Here is a 26,624-nt window from a genome sequence, read left to right as displayed (position 1 = left end):
AGCTGAAAGTTTTGTTTTTCCTTTGGGAGAAAACAATGAAGACAAGACCAAGCCTTAGATTGGTTTGCTCTACATAGAATTTCCAATGTTGCAAGAAACTCTTTCCAGTCAACTCTGGAGATCTTCCACAGGGATTTACTCTGGAATAAGCTGATCATCTTATCAATTTCTGTTGTAGATTTCCATGACTCTGCTTCATAAAGGAGGACAGACATAATGCTGGTGTTAATAATTTGTATTTTTGTGTCCATGCCAATCATGCTACTTTTCCAAATCTTTTCAAGTTTATAACAGTTGTTTGCTGCTTTTGATATTCATTGCTTGACATCTATCATGGTGTCACCCTCATTGCACATCTCACTCCCTAGATAGGTAAAATCATTTACTTTTTCTAGAGTTTCTTCATCCTCTTTAATGGTTACTTTGGGGACATTGATAGCTATATATTTTGTCTTGCCCTTGTTGATGAACAAACCAATTTGTTTTGCTGCATCTGGAAAAAGCTGGTTCTTTTCTTCCATTAAATGATGTGTTGAACTGGACAGGACAATGTCATCAGAAAAAACAAAGTCATTCAATTGTGCTTTATCATTTGTCCATAAAATTCATTGGTTGCCTTCTGCAGTTATTTTCCTTATGACATAGCCATGACCAGTGTAAACAATTGTGGGGACATAATATATCCTTGCCTTACTCCAGTTGTCACTACAAATCATTGCCTGATGTTGTCACTATGTCTGACTGCCCGTTCTGTGTTATCATAGAGATCCTTTCTTATTGTAATTATTTTTGCTAGTATTCTGTAATGTGCCATAATTTTCCAAAGAACATCTTTGTGTACACTGTCAAAAGCCTCTGGAAATCTATAAATTTTATCACTAAAGGTGCTTGCCACTCAACATTTTGCTGTATAATATGTCTACGGACAACCATATGGCTTGCAAACGACCTCAGTGATCAAAAACTTGCTTGTTCCTCTCTAAGTTGAAGGTCTATTTGTTTCTTGGTATGTTCCAGGATAATGATGTAACACATGATATTCCCAGGAACTGACAGCAGTGTGATTCCTCTCCAGTTATTGCAGTTGGCAAATCTTTGGCAATTTTACTATACATTTTACTATATAGGTACTATAAGGCCTCTCTTTGACTAGGTTGGGTTCTTTTCTTCATTCTATATTCTGTCAAAAAACACAAGGAAAGTCCGGAGAGTTGTTTCATCACTTGCTTTTTGCATAACTCCAGAAACGTTATCCTTTCCAGCCGCTTCTCCATTTTTGAGTTTACTGATGGCTTTTCTAACTTCTTTCATTGTAACATCTCCAAAATCAATATCAAGCTCTAGTTGTAGATCTTCATCACATATTTCTGGTAGTTTGCTTGGGCTTGTCTATTTAAAACAGCCTGAAAATGTTTCTGCCCATCTTTTCCTTTGTTCTTTTTCTGCACTAAGAGTCTATCGATTGCATCTTTAATAGGGCTTCCACTACTGCTTAAGTTTCCTCTTTAGCTGTTTGATTGTTTTATACAAGGCTGTGTGGCTAGCATTTTCGGCCTCTTGACATTTTCTATCAATATATGCCTTTTTATCTCTTATAGCACTCTTTTTATCTCTATCTCTATATTTTTCCTGTAACTTGCTTGCCTCTTCACGTGTCAGCATTCATGATTTTTTGCTTTCTTCTTTTTTCCACTGCTGTCCAAGTAGCATCACTAATCCATTCTTTCCTTTCAGTTTTCATTGTTGTTAGAACTGTTTGCATTTTTTTAGATAACACACTCTGTGGGAAAACATCAGAGAATCAGTGTCCTGGTTTTCTTCAGTTAAGTCTATTAGAACACTGAACCTGTTCTTCAGTTCAAGCTGAAAAGCACTTTTTGTGTTTGGGTCTTTTAATTGTGTGCTGTTGATGCACAGTCTTCTTTTAAACTCCTTCATCCCCTTTAACTTCATCAGTTTAGCAGTACAAAAGTTATGGTCACTGCTTACATCTGCTTCCCTGTACACATGTACATCTGCCAATGAGCTGTGAAACCTTCTTGAAATGCAGAAGTATTCTATCTGGGGAGTTCCATGTTACTTTATGGATTTCTTTATGAGGAAATATTGTCCTACCTATCACTAGGTGGTTGACACTGCACATTTCTACTAATTGTTCACCATTCTGGTTCATGTTCAAACACCTGCCACACTTTGTCCCATAATTTTATCCAATCCATCATTGTTACTTTCAACCTTTGCATTAAAATCGCCCATGGTCACTTTGATATCATGTTTTGGGATCTTGGTTAACATGTCCTGTAACAAATACTAAAAAGTATGTTTTTCCTCATCTGACTTTTTTTTTTTTTTTTTTTTTTGGTTGGTGTATAGCATTGTATAACTCTTAATTTGAAGAATCTAGTCTGAAAGCGAGCTCTAATAATTCTTTCATTGACTAATTCACACTCAGTGCCTGCTCTTGTTCATTGGATATTAGGATTACTACATGTTTCATGTTTACCATCCACATTCCCAGAATAGATGATGGTCTCATTTATTTCTCTAAAGTGTAGTTTGTTCGAACCTGTGCATCTACACTCACTGATTCCAAGAGAAATCAAAATGGTATCTGTCCATTTCTTTAATTATTGTAACAGTTTTAGTAGCTTCATACTAATTGCAATCTTGCAATCCAAAACCTGATTTTCATTATTGATCTGGCTTTGAGCAAGGGACTTTATGAGTTTGACCAATGCCCGTCATATTCTTCACAGGAAGCTGATACATTGTTCTAGTATGCTGAACACTGATATAGCTACTGGTTTTCTGTAGTAAGTTTGTTTCTTTGTGGTGGGGTTAACAGCCCTGTGCACAACCTTAGGTCCATGGCTCCTTATTCATTATTCAGAGCTGTCCACATGTGAACATGTCCCCATCTGCAACCCGGGACATGTGGTTGGAAGCTTTGGATGCCCCGAAATAAAGCATTATACATAAGAAAATACTTGATAGTAATGCACCAATACCCCTTACATGATTATATATTATAGGTATAGGAACTGACTCTCCTCTCACTTACGTAGATTTTACATTACTGTGACTCCATTGCATTCAATTCTAATTTACACTGGTGTATGTGTCCATAAAGCAACTAATGTAGTTGAGGATAGTATTTGGCCCTAAAAAAGTTCTAAATGATGGTGGGTGCAGAGGGAGATGTAATTTGTTCCTGCTATGGCTGGGGCAGCAACTGTATTAGCTAAGGTGTTCAGTCTCAGGGAAGATGGGGAGTTATAGCTCTAGCCAGAGCTCAATACAAGCCCCACCAGTAAAGATTGCCTAGGAGATGTACTGAATCAGTTCATCTCATGGGTTTCCTGGTTCTCCTCGTCCCTGGACAAAACCACATATTCATAGGGCTGTTTGGTGAACTCCAGACCCTCACTGCCAGCAGCCTGGGTTCCCGCATAGGAAGTAAATCATACATTCAGAGAGCAATTGAAATTCCTAAGATCTAAAGTTATGTGTATACCTCTTAAATATTACATTTAAACAATATTCTGGTTATGATTAAAAATACTCAGGAAAAAAACAGGGAATTCCGAATTAAAAGTGACATTCCAAAGGTGAGTCACATGGTTCTGAATGAAAAGGCCACTACCAGTTGAATTCAGGAGAAAATGTTAGCCTGAACTTTGGACCTGATCCAGTACAAACAAACAACAGCTTACCAGGTTATGAAGACCTCGGAAGGTTTTGGATGTTAGCTCTGTAGTAGGATGGCCTATGCTTGAGATGTATCAGCTTGCTTTTGGAAGCTAAGATGCTAAGGGCTTGTCTAGGCTTGGATAAAAAGTGTATGCTTTTTTTTAAATGTGTTAGCTAACACGTTTTAAACCTCTAATGTACAATAGACAGGGAAAGTTGTATTTTAATGTGTTAGCTGGTGGAGGTAAACCCTGGAAGGAACCTGTTGCCTTCAGTTATCGTTAATTTGTATTACATTTAGAGGCTTTAAGCACTACTGTAAGTCATTTCACTTCTCTATGCCCCTATTTCCCCTCTCATTCTTTGTCTATCTTGTCTATTTAGATGATAAACTCTTTGGAGCAGGGTCTGTCTCTACTATGTATTCATACAGTGCTTAACACAATCGGGCCTTGGTTTTGGTTGGGGTCTCCAGATGCTACTACAAATACTAATATTTGCAAGCATTGTACATACAAGGTAAAACTAAGTCCCATTTTCAAAAGCAATTTAAGCATGTAGTAGTCTAAGTCTTACTGACTCGTAATGAGACATAGGCTACTATATGCAGGGCCGGCTCCAGGCACCAGCCTGGCAAGCAGGTGCTTGGGGCGGCCGCTCCGGAGAGGGGCGGCACGTCCAGCTATTCAGTGGTAATTCGGCGGACGGTCCCTCACTCCCGCTTGGAGCGAAGGCCCTCCCGCCAAATTGCCGCCGCAGATCGCGATCGCAGATTTTTTTTTTTTTTTTGGCTGCTTGGGGCGGCCAAAACCCTGGAGCGGGCCCTGACTATATGCCTGCGGGTATGTGTACAAAGCAAAAGTTGTGCATGGGCTAGCCTGCCTGAGCTAGTGCAGATAATGATAGCAGTGAAGACAGCGCAGCACAGGTGGTACAAACTCAACACAGAACCTGGGTATATATGTGACTCATTAGCCCACACTGAAGCCTGTGCTGCCCTGTCTTCTCTGCTATTGCTACCCAGGCTAGCTGGATTCAAGCTTGCTCAGGTAGGCTAGCCCATGCACAGCTTTTGCTATATAGACAAACCCTAAGTCACTTTTAAAAATGACAGACTCCTAAGTGACTTAGGTGCATCTGACAGTTTTACCCACATGTGGTAAGAAACTGTCCCTGCCCTGAAGAGCTTATAATCTGAAGATGTCCGCGCAGTGTGCAGAGGCGGTCAAAAAAGCAAACAGGATGTTAGGGATCATTAAAAAGGGGATAGAGAATAAGCCTGAGAATATATTATTGCCTTTATATAAATTGATGGTACACCCACATCTCGAATACTGCGTACAGATGTGATCTCCTCATCTCAAAAAAGATATACTGGCACTAGAAAAGGTTCAGAAAAGCGCAACTAAAATGATTAGGGGTTTGGAATGGGTCCCATATGAGGAGAGATTAAAGAGGCTAGGAATCTTCAGCTTGGAAAAGAGGAGACTAAGGGGGGATATGATAGAGGTATATAAAATCATGAGTGATGTGGAGAAAGTGGATAAGGAAAAGTTATTTACTTATTCCCATAATACAAGAACTAGGGGTCACCAAATGAAATTAATAGGCAGCAGGTTTAAAACAAATACAAGGAAGTTCTTCTTCACGCAGCGCACAGTCAACTTGTGGAACTCCTTACCTGAGGAGGTTGTGAACGCTAGGACTATAACAGCGTTTAAAAGAGAACTGGATAAATTCATGGTGGTTAAGTCCATTAATGGCTATTAGCCAGGATGGGTAAGGAATGGTGTCCCTAGCCTCTGTTTGTCAGAGGGTGGAGATGGATGGCAGGAGAGAGATCACTTGATCATTGCCTGTTGGTCCACTCCCTCTGGGGCACCTGGCATTGGCCACTGTCAGTAGACAGGATACTGGGCTAGATGGACCTTTGGTCTGACCCAGTACGGTCGTTCTTATGTTCTTAATCTAAAATGACAAAAGGTGGAAGAAAAGTATTAGTAGTAGCCCTGCTTTACAAATAGGGAAATGAAGTACAGAGAGACTAAGTGACTTGTCCAAGCTACATAGGACGTCTGTGGCAGAACTAGGAAATGAATCCAGATGTCCTGAGTCTCAGACCAGTGTGTTAATAACAAGACCGTTATTCCTCTCCCAGTGGGACACACATGAATAAGGGTTTTGCAGGGCTGTGCCCTAGAGCAGAGGTTCTCAGAGTGTGGTCCCCATTCAGGTTGTCCGCGGATAGTTCCCTCTAAGGTGCATGCTGCGCAGGCATGGCTCCATTAATTAGGTGCCTAGACCCTGGAGAAGATGCACATGTAAGGTGAGCTGGTGGCCTTGGGGGGAATACGGGGTAGGTGGGAGGCAGAAGTGGGGTGAGAAGAGGGGGTGGGGGGAATTTGAGACATGCAGGGCTATAGCGGCCAGAGAAAGAGGCGACTTTCCCCAGCTCCAGGGCTGGGGCTGCCGGGAAGAGACCCCCCCCCTCCTTCCCAGCCCCATCTCGGGGGCTGCCACGGCGGGAGAGAGACCCCCCTCCTTCCCAGAACCCAGCTCGGGGGCTTCTGTGGCGGGGGAGAGAGGGCACATCCATCACATTAGAAAGGTAAGACTACTGATATTAAAATATGAATTGTGTGCTTTTATTTGTAGAACAAAAAAACCTTTATTATTAAGGGGTTTTTTATACAGCGCTTTTATCCAAAGTGCTTTACAATAGTTAGCTAACGGTACAAACAACATTTGGAAAGATTATTAAGTGCTCTGCCGAGACCCTCAGCAATTTTCAGGTGGTCCGCGGAAAAAAAAAGTTTGAGAATCACTGCCCTAGAGGCTCTCTGCTCCTGCACTCCCCAGTATTTGGGGCCATCTGTCTCATACACTCACAAGAGTTACTGGTGCTGTAGTAAAGCGTGGGTTAAGAACAAAAATAAAATAATTACTGAATGAGGGCAGTGGCATTGGAACAATTTTTATAGTGGGGTTCTGAAAGCCAGTGAACAAAACTGTAAACCCTATATATGATGGAAATCACTTCAAGCCGGGGGGGCTGCTGTGCCACACCCCCAGCACCTCTTGTTCAGGCACCCCTGAATGAAGGCTTCCCTTACTCCCTGGTAACTAGAAATCTGTGATTAGGGGTCTCCCACCTCCAGTCACCAACAACTGCCTGTGCAGAGGAGCCTCCTTCCTCCCACTTGTCAAGGATTGTGAGACTGGGTGCCTGCGTCTGAGCTCTCTGTGACCATATCTCTTCAGGCTGCAAGGGACCTTGTTGCCTCCCCTTGACTGACCTCTGGAAAGAAGCTGTCAGGAGCTCCTGTAACCATCTCTCTGGCTGTCAATCAGCCAGGGGAAAATCTGCCTCCCCGCCCCAGTAAAGCATAGTGAGACTCTGACGTCACTCCTAAGGCCAGTTGCCATGCCATATATGGCTCTCTGGCTGGGTGGAGTCTTGTACAAACGGCTGGCTAAGCTGGTGTTTGGCTGTTGCTGCAGTACTACAGAGGGCTGCAACTGTAGATCTCAGGACTATCAGATGGGCCAACAGCCGCTGAGGACAATTTTGCATGGATTTGATCCTTTGGGTTTCCTGGTTTATAGGTTTGTGTCATAATTTCAACATTATTTGATTTCCTTTAAAAAAAGAGGGGAACTGGATGTCTGAAGGGACTGACACTGGGCTGCAGATATTTTCATTTCTACAGTGGCAGTTCATTCAGATCAGCTGATGTGACTGCATCTGAAATCTATGCAGTAGCCTTCATAAAATGAGTTGGAGGGTCTTATTGCCATTCCTGGTGAACACATTACAAAAGCCACCATCTAATTTGGCACTAACTGGTCCCCTTCTTGGGCGCTGCTGCAGCAACAAAGCCAAGAATTGAATAGGTTATGGAGACTGAACTGCACTCTGAACAATACCTCAGGTGGAAAAGAAGCCCATGGGCAGAGCAATGTGTACTGCTGTTTCCTATCCTACATCTACTTAGACGCCAGTCCCCAGAAATATTAATTTGGAACCTTTTACTACCATTGAATTCACTTTACAAGTACTGTAAATACAGCTGTTATTACCATAATTTAGATGGGGGGAGGAGGGGGCTAAATGAAGATTACAAAGCAAGGCACATATCTCAGGTAAATGTTATAGAATCATAGACTTCAAGGTCAGAAGGGACCATTATGATCATCTAGTCTATGATCCGAATGGTGTTATTACCACACAGTCAGTTGAGGCCTCTTCTAATGTATACATATTTAATGTGAATATTACTTAAACAGTTGGCTAAAAGAATCATTCCAGTCCACCTCAGATAAAGACATCATTTACAATTGTTTTTAAATGCAGATCACTTACTGAAAAGAATAAAGTATCTCCTTGAAGACCGCCAGCCATTAATCTGGAGTGTTGTGTCCAATTAATAAAGCAAATGTGTAAACTTTAAATCACAAAAACAGTGATAGAAGCCTGACTTCTGGCTCACTCATGAATTCCTGGAGCACCCACCGAAGTTACAATCAGAATGAAGTGTGAGACTGGTCCTTTAAACATCACAGTTGGGACATTCCGAGAATGCTGGAAATGTGGTTTGATACTTTGCCAAGTTATGCTTACAAGGGAACTTCAGTATTCCATTAATCTTTGACTACAGTGAGCTTCCTTGCTAAATTTCCCCCTATTCTGTTCCATATAGGTTCTTATTGCTCCCATCACTACAGTATCTGAGTGCCTTTCAATATTGAGGTTCGAACCACTGCCCTACCGCCAGTGCAAACCCCCACCAGTGACACAACAACAGTTGGACTACTAGTGTGGACTGGCCACCATTGCATCGTGGACTAGCCAGTGGCATTTTAATTACCTTATGATCTAGGCCTGCTTTGAGCAGGATTGGATGACCGAGGTAAAAATGTCAGCAGCTAGCTCTCAGTAGCTCTACTACCATTGCTACCTCCAAAGGAACTGAAGTGGTGCTTAAAGAAACCATGTTAAAACCATTTTTAATATTGTTTGTGCAAGAAAGGTGTTAAAAGAAGGTAACACCTTAAGTAGTTTCTCTAGCCAGCATACTCCAAACCATTCTACAAATTATGCTCTGGCACCTTGTCTGATGGGGTTAGGCTTACCACCCCAGGAAGCTACATTTAACATGTTTTCATGGTTACCATGATCTCACACCAAGTATAAATTCCTGCACTACACAAAGAATATTGGGATCTGCAATTCTTCACCAATCCAAGAGGTGGACATTTTTGCCACTACCAACATGGTGGTTAAAAATGCCTTGGTATTGCCAATTTCAAGTGTTCAAAAATTGTGAATCAAGTGCAAAAAAACCCATGGGATTTTAAAAAGTAATGATTTGGGGGGTTCTTTTTATTTGCTTTTTGATTGTTGACGCTTTAGTGTATGTGTTTTTAAACTCTCTTCAACCATAAGGTGTAGTAGAAACTTCCTTTTTTTGTGAAAGCTGAGAATCTTACACAATCACAATTCTAGAATCTGAGACTTCAAGTACAATACTCAATATTGCAAGACTCACGAGGAAGATGAGAGTTGGCAGCAGAGTCCTTTCTTCACTCCAGTCTTCACCATGAGTGCAACTAATGGAGTTTACACTGGTGGAGAATTATGTGGCCTAATTTTCCTCATGTAGAAGCAGTTAAGAGAGAGCTGCCGCGCTAGGTGTTGATTTTTTTGATTGTGGGCTCTTTAGGGAAGGAACTGTCTCATAAAAAGGTTTGAATAATAACTTACATATTGGGGGTTGCTTCTGCAATACACAAATAAAAATAGTATCTATCTCCCAAATACCAGGGCCCTAATAAAACTTGCACTGATTTTAAAAAGTGAAGTTTCCAGGAACACTGCCTGGAAAATGCACTGTATTCTCTGTTACCCACAGATATCTTTGTTTTGGTGTAAATACTCAGGCCAAAATTTTCAACTGTGTGTGCCTAAACTCAAATAATTAAAGGGGACATTTTCAAAAACACTTGAGGGACCTAGGAGCACAAATCCCATTGGCATTTTTGCTCCTTAACCCTGGAGAGAGTTTTGAAAGTCTCCTCCTAAATCCATATTTAGGTGCCTACATTAGTCACTGGGAGTTTTAAGCAGGTATTTATGTTGCAAATTTTTAGTTTCAATGCCTAATTTTAGGATTCAAAGCCTGAAAAAGTTGGCCTAAGCACCTAGATAGTAAAGCAAGGACACACTGGAGATTACAGATCGTGTGACGGTTGCACTGAATTTCTGCTGGTGTACCGATCGCTTTGTAGGTAAATATCCCGTGGGGCTTCAACACTACATCAGCCGCAAGAAGAAAAAGCTCCCGGTTCACATGACGGGCTGGGGGGAGATTTCAGTCTGACACAGGCGGCTACCTTGTAGCTCCGAGAGCGCAAAGGCTGCAGAGGGGGCAAAGCAAAAGCAGCAGCTGCTGTACCCTTCTCTGCTGCCCGGGCCCAGGAGGAGGCGACCCGCCCCGGCGGACCCGCCCTTCTTTATCGGTCTTCTCCAGACCTGCCCCTCCCGCTGCGACCCACGAGCAGCGCCCCCCTTCCAGCCACGTGACGGGTGCCCAGCTTCCGGGTTGGCTTCCTGCGTCATCAGCGTGCGCTGTGCCCGCTGCCTGCCCTGCGGCGCTTCCTGTCGCGGCTAGGCCGGAGCTGCTGAGCGGGGGAAGATGGCGCTGCTGGTGCGGGACCCGGACGCTTCTCGAGCGCAGCTAGTGCCGCTGCCCCCCGGGGGCGCGTCGGTGCGGGACTGGCTCCGCATTCGCTGCCGGGCACAGGTAGGAGCGGGAGGGCAGCTGGGGGCGGCCCTGCCCCTATTGGGGGTGTCCCGGCTCTGGGGGTCAGGGGCCACCCGCGCACTGGGGGTGGGCAGGCAGCTGGGGGAGTCCCCCGGCGCTTTGGGGGGCAGGCAGGGGCTGCCCTGCGGGAGGGGGCGCGGAGGAAGGTGATGTTGATCTGGTCCCTAAGGACTGTTGTCCTCAGAACCTGGCGCTGTCCCTGCCCGTGTCTTGGGCCTGCTCATGGATCTGTCTCTTCGCTACAAAACCTGCCCGGGTGTGTCTGTGGGGACTAGGTTCTAGTGTCCTGCTACTGGAGAGTTTGCTTTTGTTTGACAAACTAGAAAATCTCTTTACCAGCAAAGACGTGAGCTTGAAGACCTGTCCCTCCCCCTCTAAATCTTCAGTAGTTGAGGCAGTCACTGAAATATCAATAGTCCCCATACTTGCAGCTTCTTGGGCTGTTTTGGGATCTCACTGACACTTAAACTGTAATAGAGGAGACCCTGGTTTGGGGTCTTGGCAAATAAATGAGGAGCTGATTCTTTAAAAACTCTAGTAGGGTCCTGTTGATTATTATGTTTTTCTTAATATGTACAAAACAATAACTTAGTGCAGTAGCATTTAGAGGCCCCAGCTGAGATTGATGCCCCTTTTTGCCAGATATTGTACAAATGCATAAGAGCAATCTTCTTTCTCTTAAGGGCATGCAATCTAAATAGCAAGAGAGATGAGGAACTGAGACACAAGATATTATGTGATGTGCTTAAAGTCACACAGGAAATCTGTGGCAGAGTAAAGAACTGAGCCCAGATTTCCTGAGTCCACATCTGGTGCCATAAATATAAGAACATTATTTCTCTCAATTACAAATGATGGTCTGCTATAGCCAAAGGCTACCTTCTTAAAAAAATCCGGTTTTGTATCCTCTTCCACCTTCACAGCCTTAGGGAGAACAGCAAGGCTCGCACTCCCAACATCTGCAGGTGACAGCAGTGAAATCTTTCACTCTTTCTGGCAAACTGCATCAGACATGCTCTGCCCACTTGCCATACAGGGAGCCAGGAATCTCTGATCTTTTCTTCCTACTATTACTGGAGGCGTTAACAATGCACTAGACAAACTTCGACATCCTGGGGTTGTGGGTATCTTCTTTCCTTCCTCTAATTGCCCTAGATGAGTGGAGGAAGAGGAGGTGCTTATTTTATTTTTTGGCTAATACAAACCTTAAGCACCTCTAGTAAGTGATATAAAGTGCATTTTAACAGTAGAATCCATTTGTAGGTGAATGTAAACTACTCTATAAGCACCTTTAACCTTCACTAATAACTTGAATTGAATATGTACAAAACAATAACCTTCACTAATAACTTGCACTTTGTACTTTAATTCCAGTTCATCAAGTGAGTTACCCATAACTTGATTTAAAAATGTATTTGTAATTTTTAAGATTATACATATTCAGTGAATGATTGGGAGTCTTAGAAAGCTTCTTTGTTTTTAATTTCTTATTAAAAAGGAGGTAAAAAGTCTATTCTCCTTTTATTGTTTTAAAATGGATTACTCAGACTGATTAAAATCCGTTTTTATAGACAATGTTTTTGTTTCTAGGGCATTCCTGAGGACAGTTTCTATGTGAAATGTAATGGACGACTGGTTAATACTGAAGACTTGCTACAGGATGGGGTTGTTTATAGTCTGGAGCCAAGACTTTGTGGTGGAAAAGGAGGTTAGTTGCTGATGCTGGATGGGGGACTGTCAAATTTTTAATGTATTAGGAGTCTAAGGATAAAATTTCAAAAGCTAAGGGATTTTCAGAAACTAAATTTCAATGAAAATCAACAGGAGTTAGGCTCCTCAGTCACTTTGATGTTTTTGAAAAGTTCACCCTAAACCCTGACCTATGGAGGTTCTTAGCTTATTTTAGTCTACAATAAACTTGAGTCAGAAAAATCCGTGATAGCCAGAACTCCTTCATTCTAAGATTTCATGGCCATAAAGCTCATCGCAGAATCTACTACTTGCCCTGCAGTCCTGCTCCAGAATTCAAGCTTTCATTTAAAAAAAAAATTCTAACCTTTATGAACATAAAAATGTGAAGTGAGTGTAACTGATGCAGTGTTGGTTTCCTGGGTCTGCAGTGCAAACAATCTGAAATTGTACCTGTGAAACCTAAACTTGACCATTTAAATGTCAAAATAAACTGTTTCTGCTAAAGTAATTATCAGTGAAAGATTCAACTATAATGTGTTTATCGCACAAACTCAAATGGCCTCCCACCCAGTTAAGTTTCAAAAGACTCAGCTGCCCGAACAACCCATTTCCCTCTCAATAACTGCATTAAATATATTCTGTATCATCACTACAAAGATATGCACCGCTCTGAAACACTGAAATGTAGGCGCATTATAAAACTGAATTTAATAACAAAGTTAAGCAGGTTACTGGACTAATTATATTTTCATATTTGATAGATAAATGCATTCATTGTAAAAGGTTCAGTAAAGTTCCCCAGCATTTCCTATCTGCAGGCCACAGAAATCAAGGGGGCTTCCTTTAGAATTCCAGTCCAGCTTGCTACACCTTGTTTATAGAATTAGGCAGAATGAAAGTAAATAGTGCTTCTGTGACCTTTTTAATCCCCCCAAAGACAACTGGCTGCTGGTATCTGTTTATAACTTCCAAACACCCACCGTCATGCCTGCCAGCATCTACTCTACTGTGACAATCCAGCATGCATCATTCTGTGATGTCACAGTTGCCATTGGAGCCCTGCTGGGCCTAGTCAACTAAATAGTATTTTTCAAAATCATACCATTGGCCTTGTCAAGTACTTCTGTTGTTTGAGTTTTAAAATGAAAATGTGGGGTAAAACAAGGCATTCAGCCTCTGAAGGCCTGCTTAATGGTCCCTTTGGGCTCAAAATCAGACAGTCACAGAGAAACTGAAAAGTTTATGATAGGGCTTGGGAGCCATTGACTTCAAAAAGGAGCAGAATTGGGCCTAGGTTTAGAAAATAGCTGCTTTTTTTTTTTTTTTTTTTTTAAAGAATATAAAATCCAATGAAACCTGTAATAAGCAACTTCCTCACAAGTGTCTGCTTGGAATCAGCTTTGCAAAATTCTATTCACCTATGGCAATAGTTCGTTTTAATAGGGGAGTGAATAGGTGACTCTCTTATTGTATGGGTAGATGCCTGGCCTGGTAAATTTCCATGGCATTTTTTTCAAGGCTACTTTAAAGGAGCTTCAAGGATTCTAGTACAGTTTTGTTCAACTTATAGTTAAAGAATAGTGTAATAAATGGCACTTACGTAGTACTTTAAAGCTCTGCACTGACATTAATCCTCACTGTGTTTCTTCACGGTAGTTAGGTAAGTATTATCCGTAACTGGTGAGGGGGTGGGATTGAAACAGAAGTTAAGTGACATGACAAGAGCAAGTCAGTGGTAGAGGTGTAAGTAGAACTCTAACATTACTGGGTCTCCACCAGACCACATTGCTTTATCTGACTACCTCTCTTGGGCAATTATTTTTTGTTGGCACTCTGCAAAATCCAGGCAATAGTCTACAAAAATCATTTCCCAGCCCCTGTGCAGGTGTCCTCAGTATATGGGGGTCATGATAATGGTCCCATTGGGAGATCCTGGATAGAGGGGAGGGGAGGCTCAAGTATTCGTGATATGGAAAAGATTGAGAACCACTGTGCTAGAGGACTCCAGTAGCCGGTAGTATCAGGAATACATATTCTAGGGATATCAGAAGCTCAGGAATCCAGCTGGCATGACTTGAGGAGAGCTAAAATTAAAAGATAGTTTAAACTTAGTTATACCTGGAATGCCTCTCTTTGACTTGATGTTTGAGACATTCAGCTCAATAATATAATTTATCACATTGTATCCGTTAAATATTTACAGCTCATCTTTGGCCTCAGTTATTCTGAGAGAAAGCAAGTCACTAAACTTTCAGTATCTCTTTCTTCACCAATGGTGGGACTAACAAGATTTTTTTCTCTGGTATATTATGTCTCATTACCTTGATCTTTATTACTGGGGTGTGGGGAGGAAGGGGAATAGCTATTTTTAAAAACTGTAATGGTCCTGATCCTGTAGATCTCTCTATCACAGCTTTGTAGCTGACTTCTGGTAACTTTCAGGTTTTGGATCTATGCTCCGAGCACTTGGTGCTCAAATTGAAAAGACAACGAATCGAGAGGCTTGCCGAGATCTTAGTGGAAGGAGACTACGCGACGTTAACCACGAAAAAGCGTGAGGCATTTACTTTCTCAGAAATATCATTATAAAATACAATGACCTATCTTTCATTGTTAGAAGAGGTCAAACGAGAGGCTGTTATAGTCAGAATAATGAAACTTTATGGATATTAAAAGGAGCTTTTAGCTCGTTGAAACCCTTAGCACAATATGGATAGAAGCCAGGAGGAGTCAACTGTCTGCTTGAAGAGTATATAGCTAGTGTAAATTAAAGGTGACCATACTGCAACCTGTTTGTGACATGCTTGTCCGCACCTCTTGAAAGTGTTTCTCGGGGGTAGAAGAATGTTCTCACGCAAAAGAAAAAATAAAGAATCCTCAAAGCACACTACCCTGTAGCTGCAGGCCAGGGAGCTATGGAGCTCATCAATAGTCTATCTTGCATAAATAAACATTTCTCCCTCCTGTAGTGAAATTTCCTTGAGTTGCTGCAGGGTGCCTCTTTTTTTATGACTAACTCACTTATTTCCTGTCCTCTTCCTTTTTCTGTCCCCATCAGTGGGTGAAAGTGTTCTGTAACTGCAGAGCAATAATCATTGTTAGATTAAAATGACCAAATGGTTCCTATTTCCTGGACCTTTTTTTCTCTGCAGAATGGCCGAGTGGGTGAAGCAGCAAGCAGAGCGAGAAGCAGAAAAAGAACAAAGACGCCTGGAAAGGCTGCAGCGTAAACTTGCAGAACCAAAGCACTTTTTCACTAATCCAGACTACCAGCAACAGTGTCACGAGATGGCTGAGCGGCTAGAGGATTCAGTCCTTAAAGGTACTACTGAGCACTTGGAATGACTCCTTAAAATAACCGCTATCAGTCAACATAGGGCTGTTTTCAATCATATCTTAATTCAAACAGCCATATTTTACTAACACTATTTGAGAAATTGTTACTGACCTTAAATATTGTGGGCTACATCTCACTATTTCATCTGGGTGAAATAGAACAAATTTGACTTCTAATTAGGCCTGTGAAGTGATTAAAAATATTAATCGTGTGATTAATCGCACTGTTAAACAATAATAGAATATCATTTAAATATTGTTGGATGTTTTCTACATTTTTAAATATATTGATTTCAGTTACAACACAGAATAGAAAGTGTACAGCGCTGTCTTTGTTTATTTTTATTACAAATTTTTGCAATGTAAAAAACAAAAGAAATAGTATTTTTTACCTAATACAAGTACTGTAGTGCAATCTCTTTATTGTGAAAGTTGAACTTACAAATGTAGAATTATGTAAAAAAAAAAAAACCTGCATTCAAAAATAAAAATGTAAAACTTTAGAGCCTACATGTTCAATCAGTCCTACTTCTTGTTCAGCCAATCGCTCAGACAAACAAGTTTGTTTACATTTGCAGAAAGTAATGCTGCCTGCTTCTTGTTTACAATGTCACCAGAAAGTGAGAACAGGTTTTTGCATGTCATTTTTGTAGCTGACATCACAAGATATTTACGTGCCAGATGCACTAAAGATCCATATGTCTCTTGTTGCTTCAACCACCATTCCAGAGGACATGTGTCCATGCCGATGACTGGTTCTGCTCGATAACAATCCAAAGCAGGGCGGACCGACGCTTGTTCATTTTCATCATCTGAGTCAGATGCTACCAGCAGCAGGTTGACTTTTTGTTGATGGTTTGGGTTCTGTAGTTTCCGCATCAGAGTGTTGCTCTTTTAAGACTTCTGAAAGCATGCTCCACACCCCATCCCTCACAGATTTTGGAAGACACTTCAGATTCTTAAATCTTGGATCGAGTGCTGTAGCTATCTTTAGAAATTTCCAATTGGTATCTTCTTTACATTTTGTCAAATTTGCAGTTAGTGTTCTTAAAACGAACATGTGTGGGTCATCATCCAAGACTGCTATAATATGAAATATATGGCAGAATGAGGGTAGAACAGAGCAGGAGACATACAATTCTCCCCCAAGGAGTTGTCACAAATTTAATTAACGCATTATTTTTTTAACAAGCTTGATCAGCATGTCCTCTGGAATGATGGCTGAAGCATGAAGAGGCATATGAATCTTTAGTGCATCTGGCACATAAATATCTTGCAACGCCAGTTACAAAAGTGCCATGCGAATGCCTGTTCTCACTTTCAGGTGACATTGTAATTAAGAAGTGGGCAGCATTCTCTCCCATAAATGTAAACAAACTTGTTTCTCTTAATGATTGGCTGAACAAGAAGTAGGACTGAGTGGACTTGTAGGCTCTAACGTTTTACATTGTGTTGTGTTTGAGTGTAGTTATGTAACCAAAACACCTACATTTGTAAGTTGCACTTTCACGATAAAGAGATTGCACTACAGTACTTGTATGAGGTGAATTGAAAAATATTTTCTTTTATCATTTTTACAGAGCAAATATTATAAAAAATAATATAAAGTGAGCACTGTATGCTTTGTATTTTCTATTATAATAGAAATAGATATATTTGAAAATGTAGAGAAACATCCAAAATATTTAATAAATTTCAATTGGTATTCTATAGTTTAATAGTGCAATTTTAATCAAAATTAATTTTTTTGAGTTACACGTGAGTTAACTGCGATTAATCGACAGCCCTACTTCTAATGAAAACCAATAGAATTAGGTTTTCCTCCTTTGAATAAAATTAATTGGAATATTACACAAAAGTTGCAACACAGATACAAATGATATATCATTTTACACCAATGTAATCTACAGGTAGGCTACATGAGTCCCAGGTTAGCAGCAGTGCCATCAAGAACTCTCTGAAGATGCTGATTGATTCTTACTGCTAAGCTCTTTATGTAAACTTTTTTGTAGTCAAAAGATCATAATTAACACATTTTATGGAGAGTTTAGAAATTGAATATAATTAAAATATCTGGATTACACAAGTGTCTTTTGCAGTTACTTTGTTTAGCCACTGATTGTTACTCTGTTGGGAGGTTCAGCAGGGGCACAAGATACCTTTTCACCTCAGAAGGGCTCTCTCCAGTACAGGGTTGACTCTCTACTCCTGTGGGGAAGCTTTTGCTGCTGCTGCCCACACTTATGCCTGTTCTGAGTTTATGTGGAAGACTTCATTCTCCAGGGCTCTCAGTCCAGCACCTTCCACGAATACTAAAGAAAGACCTCTCAAATATTTATGGAAAGTAACTGGAACCATAGAGTTCTCCTTGAGCAGCTATTTGGAGCTTTAAAATCTTCTTATATGGACTTGGTAATCACATAATAACCTAATAGAGTAGAATAAATCTGCAAAGGTACTAAACTTTTAACTTTGCTTTGAAGGAATGCAGGCCTCTTCCAGTAAGATGGTGTCTCCAGAAACCAGTGATTGTCGGAAGCGCCCAAACGAGTCTGAAAAGAGTGGAGCAAAATTTGGGAAAAGACAATGTTTTTGGTAAGTGTTATGGCTTGAACAAGCTTTGTAAAGAATAAGAAAAGCAATAGATAATTACCAAGGGGAAATGATCACTTTTTGTACCACTGGTACAGATTTAAAAATAAAATTAAAATACTATTTTAACTAATCACCAGTAAAAGTCAGACAGCTGAGCACTCCCCAGAACAGTGCTACCGCCATTCTACAGGCACCAAGGAAATCTAATCGGAAGGAGCTTTGACCCCTCTCGTCTTTCCCTCATACAGTTGCACCTCACTTCACATCGTCCCGGTTAACATTGTTTCGTCGATGATCTATTAGAGAACATACTCATTTAAAGTTGCGCTATGTTTGCTTATAACGTTGTTTAGCCCTGGGGGCTTGGAACCAGGATGGGCTGGCAGCCCCCCCGCCCCCCATCAGTTCCCCTTCAACACCACCCAGTACCTCCCACCTGCTGTTGGCCCCGCGCCTGCTGCCTGCAGCAATCAGCTGTTTCCTGGCATTCAGGAGCCTCTGGGGGAGAGTGGGAAGGAGTGAGGATGCGGCACGCAGCCTCCCCTGTCCCGCCTGCAGCAATCAGCTTTTTCGCGGCATTCAGGAGGCTGGGGGGACGAGGGAGGAGCGAGGACACGGCATGCTCGGGGTAGGGAGGGGATGGAGCAGGGGCAGGAAGAGGCGGAGCAGGGATAGAGTGAGGATGGGAAGAGGCGGGGCAGGGGCCTTGGGGCAAGGGGTGGAGTGGGGGCAGGCCTGGGGTTGAGCACCCCCGGCACTTTGGAAAGAACAGCAAAAGGAGCAGCCGGACGATTCACCCTCTGACTCCACCACCTCAACCAAGCTTCACAATCATCATTGCTGAGTACAGTATTACATTGTTTGTTTAAAATTGTTTAAAACTTGTACTGTATATGTATAATGTACCTAAGCCACACACCCCCTATCCCCCCCCGTTTACATTAATTCTTATGGGGAAATTGGATTCACTTAACATCGTTTCGCTTAAAGTAGCATTTTTCAGGAACATAACTACAATGTTAAGCGAGGAGTTACTGTACTACTTCATGCCCTCATGCCTTCTGCTGCCCTTCCCTCATCAGTATTCATCTGGATAATTAAACTGGGCTCAACCTTTCCTACCTTATGTAACTTGAAGACTTTTTTGACCTCTCGAATCTTCTCACACTCCAGTTTGTTCATCTTTCATAGAGAAAACAGTGAGAGAATCACAAATTGTTCTGTTCTTTTAACAAAATGAGTTTTTGAATTCCATTATTTAAAATGATGGACTAGAATGGTTAGGCATAGTAAAGATGCTCATGTGGCTAAAGGTCTGCCATGTGGCAGTAGTAGATTTGGCTCATTCTTTACTAGGAGTGCTTCAGAAAGTATATCTGGCGCCTGAGGGAGTGCTTGGAGTTATGTACAGTAACAGTGACTTCTACCCTTTTGAGTGCAGGAATTAAATTGGCTGGAGACAATCCAGTCTAGTCCTCCTTTGCTAGGCTAGTACACAGGGGCGGCTCTATGTATTTTGCCGCACCAAGCACGGCAGTGAGGCAGGCTTTGGCGGCATGCCTATGGGAGGTCCGCTGGAAATGCGGATTCGGCCGCATGCCTGCGGGAGGTCTGCCAGTCCCGTGCCTTTGGCGTACCCACTGCCGAATTGCCACCGAAGCCACGGGACCGGCGGACCTCACGCAGGCATGCCACCGAAGGCAGCCTGACTGCCGCCCTCACGGTGACCGGCAGGCCGCCCCCCGCGGCTTGCCGCCCCAGGCACACGCTTGGTGCGCTGGTGCCTGGAGCCGCCCCTTCTAGTACAGTGAGCTCTTCAGGGCACGTGAAGGGGAAAGTGACTCTTTTTAATTTAAATTTTTTAACAAGTGTTGTTTGTGACAGGATGGGTGTGGAAGGACTAGCGGATCCTGAGAGCTCCAGTGATGGTGATAGTGAAGATGATTCTCCTAGCATGGCAGAAGGTAGTTGGCAATCAACTGTCAGCCATGTTGAAAAGACTGAACTCGCAAGTGAGTGGCCCAGTAGCTCAGAAGATTCCATCGGATGCAGTTCAGCCTCCAATGCTACTGAGAAATCGCAGGAACAACCAGAAGATCTTGGAAAAGATCTACCAGAGGAGGTGCCTGCAGGTGGTCAGACTGAAACTCCAGCAGCTGATGAAAAAAATGAAGCAGTGAAGACCCTGAAGGATGGGGAGCAAGAGACTGTTTCAGCTACTCAGCAGGAAACAAACCAATTGCAGAGCATAGTAAGCAGTACTAAATTTGAATGTCTAGAGATGGACCTATTGCTGCTTTTTCCTCTCTGCCTATCATCTATCTTTGAACCACTTTTTCTATCATCCAGTTAGTGAATGACCTACCTAACGGACATAAAGGGACCCGGCCAAAGTAGTTGGGTCTAAAAATTAACTTGCCTTGATGGTTCTCATGATAATTCGTATTTCTAAAGAATGCTCACTCTGGGCTCTCAATAGGTCCTTATAGCAGCTCAAAACAATTCCCAAATCACTGCATATACTACTTTAAAACAAATTGGGTTAGATATGCTAGATCAGGGGTCTCAAACACACAGCCGGCCCGCCAAGCTCCCTGTGTGCCCCTCCTCCCCCCGGAGTTATTTCCTGTGGCTTCCAAGCTCCCCTCACCCACCGCCCCCCTTCCCCTCCAGCGCACCATGTCTCTGCTCCTCTGCGTACTTCCAGGCGCTTCCCGCTGCCAAACAGCTGTTTGGCGGCACTTAGTGCTTTCCTGGAGGGGGGAGGAGGAGCAGGGAGCTGCACGCTCAGAGGAGGAGGCAGGGCAGGGGCAGGGAGGGGTCGGGAGTTGGGGTGGGGACTTGGGGGAAGGGGTTGGAAGGGGCAGGGCAGGGGTGGGGCCTCATGGAAGGGGTGGAGTGGGGGCGGGGGAAGTGGCTTTTGTACCTTTATATGATGTGGCCCTTGGGCCAATGTACTAGTCCTCATGTGGCCCTCGTGGTGATTTGATTTTGAGATCCCTGTGCTAGATCCTCTTATAATCTGTATGCAAGAGTCTTGTTCTGCAATCAGAGGCAAGGATCAAAGAGACCAGAATTCTTGAGGCAAGAATTCCAATATGATAAATTGTCAAATCAGTTTTTTGGCTTATTGGAATGTGTTCCTTGGCTCTTGGGAAATGTAGGATATTTAGAAAAGAAACTTTCTTTCTTCTCTAAGCTACTCCACATAGAAGTAGCCTGGGCTCTTTTAATTGAGGAGTGACTACGCTGGACTGTCATCAGGGAAGCACAATAAATACAAACTGAACAATGCATCTCTGTTGCTATTGTAAATTGATCTAGAAGAGATCCAGAATATATCAAACAAAAATCCTGTTAACTGCTATTATGTTTGTTTAGAATACACTTATCTATCAGAAGGGGTTTGCCTCTAAACATCTGAGTATGGATGTGTACAGTGGGCTTTGGTTTGCCTTTTGTATGACTATTCATTCAGTAGAAGTATTCATAAAAAACCTACTAGTGCACCTGGGCTCCTGCAGGGGATGGTAACTAGAATGCTCCCTAAGTGGCTATATTGCCTCAGTATCATGTGGTCCATATATCTGTTGGTGAGGTGATGTAAAGTGATCATTATACTAGTGTCTTGAGGCCACTTAATTATCTTAAATACAATATTCCCCTGAAGCCATCACCTTCACTCAATTGAAAAATCCCACTGGTTAGGACAGGAGGAAGATCAATGAAAGATGCATCCTGCACTATGGACTAAATGTAGCCATGTACTAGCTCTAATGGAAACTAACCCCAGAGAGGGTCCTCCACTGACACCTATCACAAAACCCCCATGAGTTCCGCACTGGAATCAAAGCAGTAATGCCTCAGATTGTAACTGGAGTGATAGGTCATGGGGGAATGTTAATCTCTGAGATAGCCAAGTCCTAGCATCTTTAGGGCTCTCCCTATCTCAGATATCTGTTCTCTCTGTCCTGAAAGGGTTAGGCACTCCTTGTGAGTATCTTCCCTTCTCTCCCATAAGCGTAGTCAGAGATCATCCCCTTTGTGTGAAAAGTTCTTCCTCTGGGAAAATATAATCTACTTTGTAGGATGAAAGATTTTCCAGCTCACTGTATCAGGGTTGGTCACATCACCTGTAAGTGTAGGTTGACCTTAATATTCATCCTTGAAGGTCACCTAAGTTAGAAGTTAGTCACTTGGGTCTTATTTGGAGCAGACAAAAGCCAATTGACTAGTTCATCTATCTTGGTTTTCTCTTATATAAACACTTCAGTGTGGTGCTTGGACAAACCACCTTAGATGTGGCTGAGACTGCAGCTCTCATTCAGGCAATAAGATTTGGTTCCAGTATGTCTCTTAAGCCTAGTCAACACTAACCCCCCCAATTCGAACTAAGGTACGCAACTTCAGCTACGTGACTAATGTAGCTGAAGTCGACATACCTTAGTTCGAACTTACCGTGGTCCAGACGCGGCAGGCAGGCTCCCCTGTCGACTCCGTGTACTCCTCTCGCCGAGCAGGATTACCGGAGTCGACAGCGAGCACTTCTGGGTTCGATTTATCGCGTCCAGACAAGACGTGATAAATCGAACCCAGAAGTTCAATTGCCTGCCACTGAACCAGCGCGTAAATATAGACAAGCCCTTAGACAGTAGCAGCTCCTGGGAGGTGGGAGCAAGAATGTGATGTGCCACAGTTGTTTACAAATCTTGGTGGAAGAGCAGATTTAAAGGAAACAATGAATCCATTATCTCAGCAGTGGAGTAACCTGCTTACTCATATTTCCTTAATAGATGTGCAGTTCAGAGTCTTCTGAAAGCTCATTCAGTCACATCACTGACATGGTATATTACTTTGTTGAATTTTTGTTAGCTACGTGAGAGGCCTGGATTAGCTTTCTAGCCAATGAAATCTCGATTTTCAGCCTTTGATTCCTGCAGAGTCTTTATTAGTCAGTTTGGACACATTCATTCCAAAAAGTTGAATCTTGGCAGTTGGCAAGTAAGTGAACAAACATAATTGAATGAGGGAAAACCCACCACAAAATGTACTTCAGTTTTTAACAGGTGTAGTTCAAAAAGAAGAACAGGAGTACTTGTGGCACCTTAGAGACTAACAAATTTATTAGAGCATAAGCTTTCGTGGACTACAGCCCACTTCTTCGGATGCATATAGAATGGAACATATAATGAGGAGATATATATACACACATACAGAGAGCATAAACAGGTGGGAGTTGTCTTACTAACTCTGAGAGGCCAATTAATTAAGAGAAAAAAAAAAAAAAAAAAAAAAAAAAACTTTTGAAGTGATAATCAAGCTAGCCGAGTACAGACAGTGGATACAGACTAACACGGCTGTTACTCTGAAAGGTGTAGTTCAGTTAACTGAAACTTTGTAGTATACACTTGAGTGCACAGTAGGAACCATCTTAAACTGGATATTTGCAACGCTGCAGTGTTTTATCTTTCCCTCATTATTTGCAGCGTTCCCTCCTCTGAGAACAGGAAACTTCACCAATGGCATGGTAAATTCTTCTTGCAGTTGGCAAATATTATGATGGTGCCCGTTGCATTTTGTAAAAGTAGTGACTAAAGTAATAAGACCTCATAACAACTCCAGTTGGTGCTAAGACACAGCCAGGTGATATTTTTGTATGTGTAGCTTGGCAGTGTGCGATACTGTACAGAATCGGACCCTGTTCTTAAGTAAACACTTACTGCTGGGTATTGGGCTGACAAATGAGTGGTCTCATTTCAGTCACTGGGACTGTTTATTATTAAGTCCCTTTTGTTAACTCCAGCATGATACTTCATAGACAGCACTATGCTTGTTAATAAGTGGTGTAAGAGTTGTCCCACATTCCATATTCAGTTCAGCGGATACTAATAAATTGCATTGATTTGAGTCTTCCTAGAAGCTGAAGATACCTATTTTCTCCATCTAAGGCATGGTTTGTGTCAGCTATGCTATGCGTCAAGATAAGATGCACTCCTGGAGCTTTCCTAAACACCTTTATAAAAAGAATATTTTGTCTGCAGTTCTTGTAACTTCAGGGTGGTTGCAATAGACATGTAGGCTGTCCCACCCTCTTTCCTGCTACTCATGGTGACTATTTCATCTGGGCTATATTCTGAATGCAGAAGGCTTGTAGCTTTATGTCCTGGGTAGTGGATGGCCTGTGCAACTGAAGGATAAGGCTGTTGAACTGCTAAGTGTTTAAAAATTCTCTGTTCATGGGATTATTTATCTTTCTTCCGAAGAACAAGAAGATAACAGGTCACTTGTTTTTATTTCAAGTTTGTTCAGCCCTCTCTCTTACAAACAGACTGTTAAACTCTGACCATTAATTTGGTCCATGGTATTTTGGCGGGATAACTTAGAAATAGTTATCTGTAGATCACAAAAAGGAGCCTTAGATTACTGGAATTCAAGTTTAATTGTGAAAATATCCCACTTACTGTACATAGATGTTTAATTATATTGTCATACTTTGAAAGTGTTTGGGTGACTTCCAAATAAGCCTGGAGTAGTAGTCTTCTGTAAAATGAATTCTTGTTGGAGACCAAATGAGCATAAATCAAGAAGAGCATATTGTTAATCTGTTAAAACATTGAATTAATTGCATGTTCTCTCTACAGGAGCCTACACGAATAGATTTGCTGGCATTCAACTCTGCTGCCGAGATGGAAGAGCTAGGATTAGAGAAGCTGAAGATTGAACTGATGGCTCTGGGTCTGAAATGTGGAGGCACTTTACAGGAAAGAGCTGCAAGGCTTTTCTCAGTGAGAGGTCTGTCTAAAGACCAGATAGATCCGGCCCTGTTTGCAAAGCCCTCTAAAGGGAAAAAGAAATAAAATATATGCTGTTGTTAATCTCTGTTTATATTTGCACACTTCAGAAAAACAGCTTCTGTTCTGTTGTCACTCTGTAACTTGCCACTTGCACTTGATGTGTTTAGATACTGATTTCCATTTTTAATGGTCTTAATAAAAGCATCAGTTGTTACCATAACACACAGTAAATTGCATAGTAGTAAGTGAGTATTAAAGAGAGTTAAAAATATAAACTGCTACATTAAATCATGTAATTAACAGCACACAGAGTGTCCTGGGAGGGTAGGAGAAAGTGATGCTCAGAAGAGAGTGCGCTTTCCAGAAATGGATGTTCAACACGGTCAGTACCCAATTAAGTAAAAGTCAAACTAACTGAGTTAATATAGGATTACTAATCTGCTTTAATCTCCAGTTAGCCCAGCTATACCCTTCAGATAGTGAAAATTTAGTTAAAACATGATTCAGCCTTGACAACTGAAGTCTGTCTTGAGGGAAAGGGAAAACTGTTGTATGGGTGACTTCAGATATGGATAAATACTCTTTGTGAATTGGCTTGGTGGTGCTGTCAAGCGTTAGTATAACAGGCTAATACAAGTGAAAACATTGCTGTTTTGTATGTGATGACTTATTGGTGTAAATATGTTTTCTTCATATGAAAAGCAGTTTAATAAAGGAATCTTTATATATGAAGGTGTAGAAGAGACTCTGAATGGGGGAAAAGGAGAAGACATCACTTAAATACTTTTGAAGTAAGTAATACACATGAAGGAGGCAAATTAATTGGAAGACAATGTGGAGCAATGGCTTGAAGCTTAATGAGACATCTTCCTAATAAAAGCAGCAGAGTATGTTCTCCAGGGAGCTGGATGAAGCACTCTTATTGTAGGTATTCTAAAGCATGTTTTATACCACAATAGTGGAGATGGCTGTCACGAGTGGTCCTACAAAGTTAGAGGCCACGTGTGGAAAACCAAGGGCCATATGCTGCCATGGATTCATGGGTGCAACTTTCATTGTCTTCAGTAGAGGTTTGTATAAAAAGAGTAGGATAGATTCCACAAGTGGTCTTTCTGCCTGTTGCTGCCTATGAAATATGTTCACCACCATTTTTATTTCACTTCGGCTTAGAGACAGTAGAAGCAAAGAAAAGATCCTTTATGCAATGGATTGTCAACCTGTGGAATTGCTGCATGAAATCACTAAGACTGCATGCAGGTATCTAATACAGAACTGGGTAATCTTGACCTCTAGCACTTACACTTTGATCACAGCTGCTGGTGATCCTGCAAGAAATCCACTTACAGCCTGAATATGAAAGTTTCTGTCCTCTGCAGGAATACACTTCTTGCATAACTACTTGCCAAGGCTGTTGTAACCTCTTTCCCAGAGTAATGTGTAGGTTACAATCCAGCTTAGGAGCTCTGTTGCATTCGCTGCCACTTCCTTAATCCAAAATATAGTTGTATTGGCTAGAGGCAATACTATAGAAAATAAAATATAGAGCTGATTGTAAAGTATCAGCAAGAAACCCTGTATGTGATGGACACTCGAGTGATAGGCAGAGCATACAGATAGAAACTGCTCTTTGAAGATCAGCCTGATCTTCAAAAGTTCAGCATGGGAGAGGTCTCCATGGTCCTGCTATGATGGG

The 26,624-nt window shown here is 42.0% G+C and overlaps 1 protein-coding gene across 1 annotated transcript; it reads left to right on the top strand.

The window, feature by feature from the left end:
* Positions 1-10,325: 10,325 nt before the first annotated feature.
* On the top strand, positions 10,326-25,663 carry SDE2 (SDE2 telomere maintenance homolog). Its single transcript, XM_054023813.1, has 7 exons — positions 10,326-10,493; positions 12,105-12,222; positions 14,649-14,760; positions 15,359-15,528; positions 18,026-18,137; positions 20,022-20,388; positions 24,779-25,663. The coding sequence occupies exons 1-7, from the start codon at positions 10,386-10,388 to the stop codon at positions 24,992-24,994; spliced, it is 1,203 nt and encodes a 400-aa protein (XP_053879788.1). The 5' UTR covers positions 10,326-10,385; the 3' UTR covers positions 24,995-25,663.
* Positions 25,664-26,624: the final 961 nt, after the last annotated feature.

The sequence above is a fragment of the Malaclemys terrapin genome, chromosome 3, assembly GCF_027887155.1.
Source record: "Malaclemys terrapin pileata isolate rMalTer1 chromosome 3, rMalTer1.hap1, whole genome shotgun sequence".
In the NCBI taxonomy this organism is placed as follows: Eukaryota; Metazoa; Chordata; order Testudines; family Emydidae; genus Malaclemys; species Malaclemys terrapin.
Note: the sequence above shows the minus strand (reverse complement) of the source record. Positions and strands in the feature narration are given on the sequence as shown.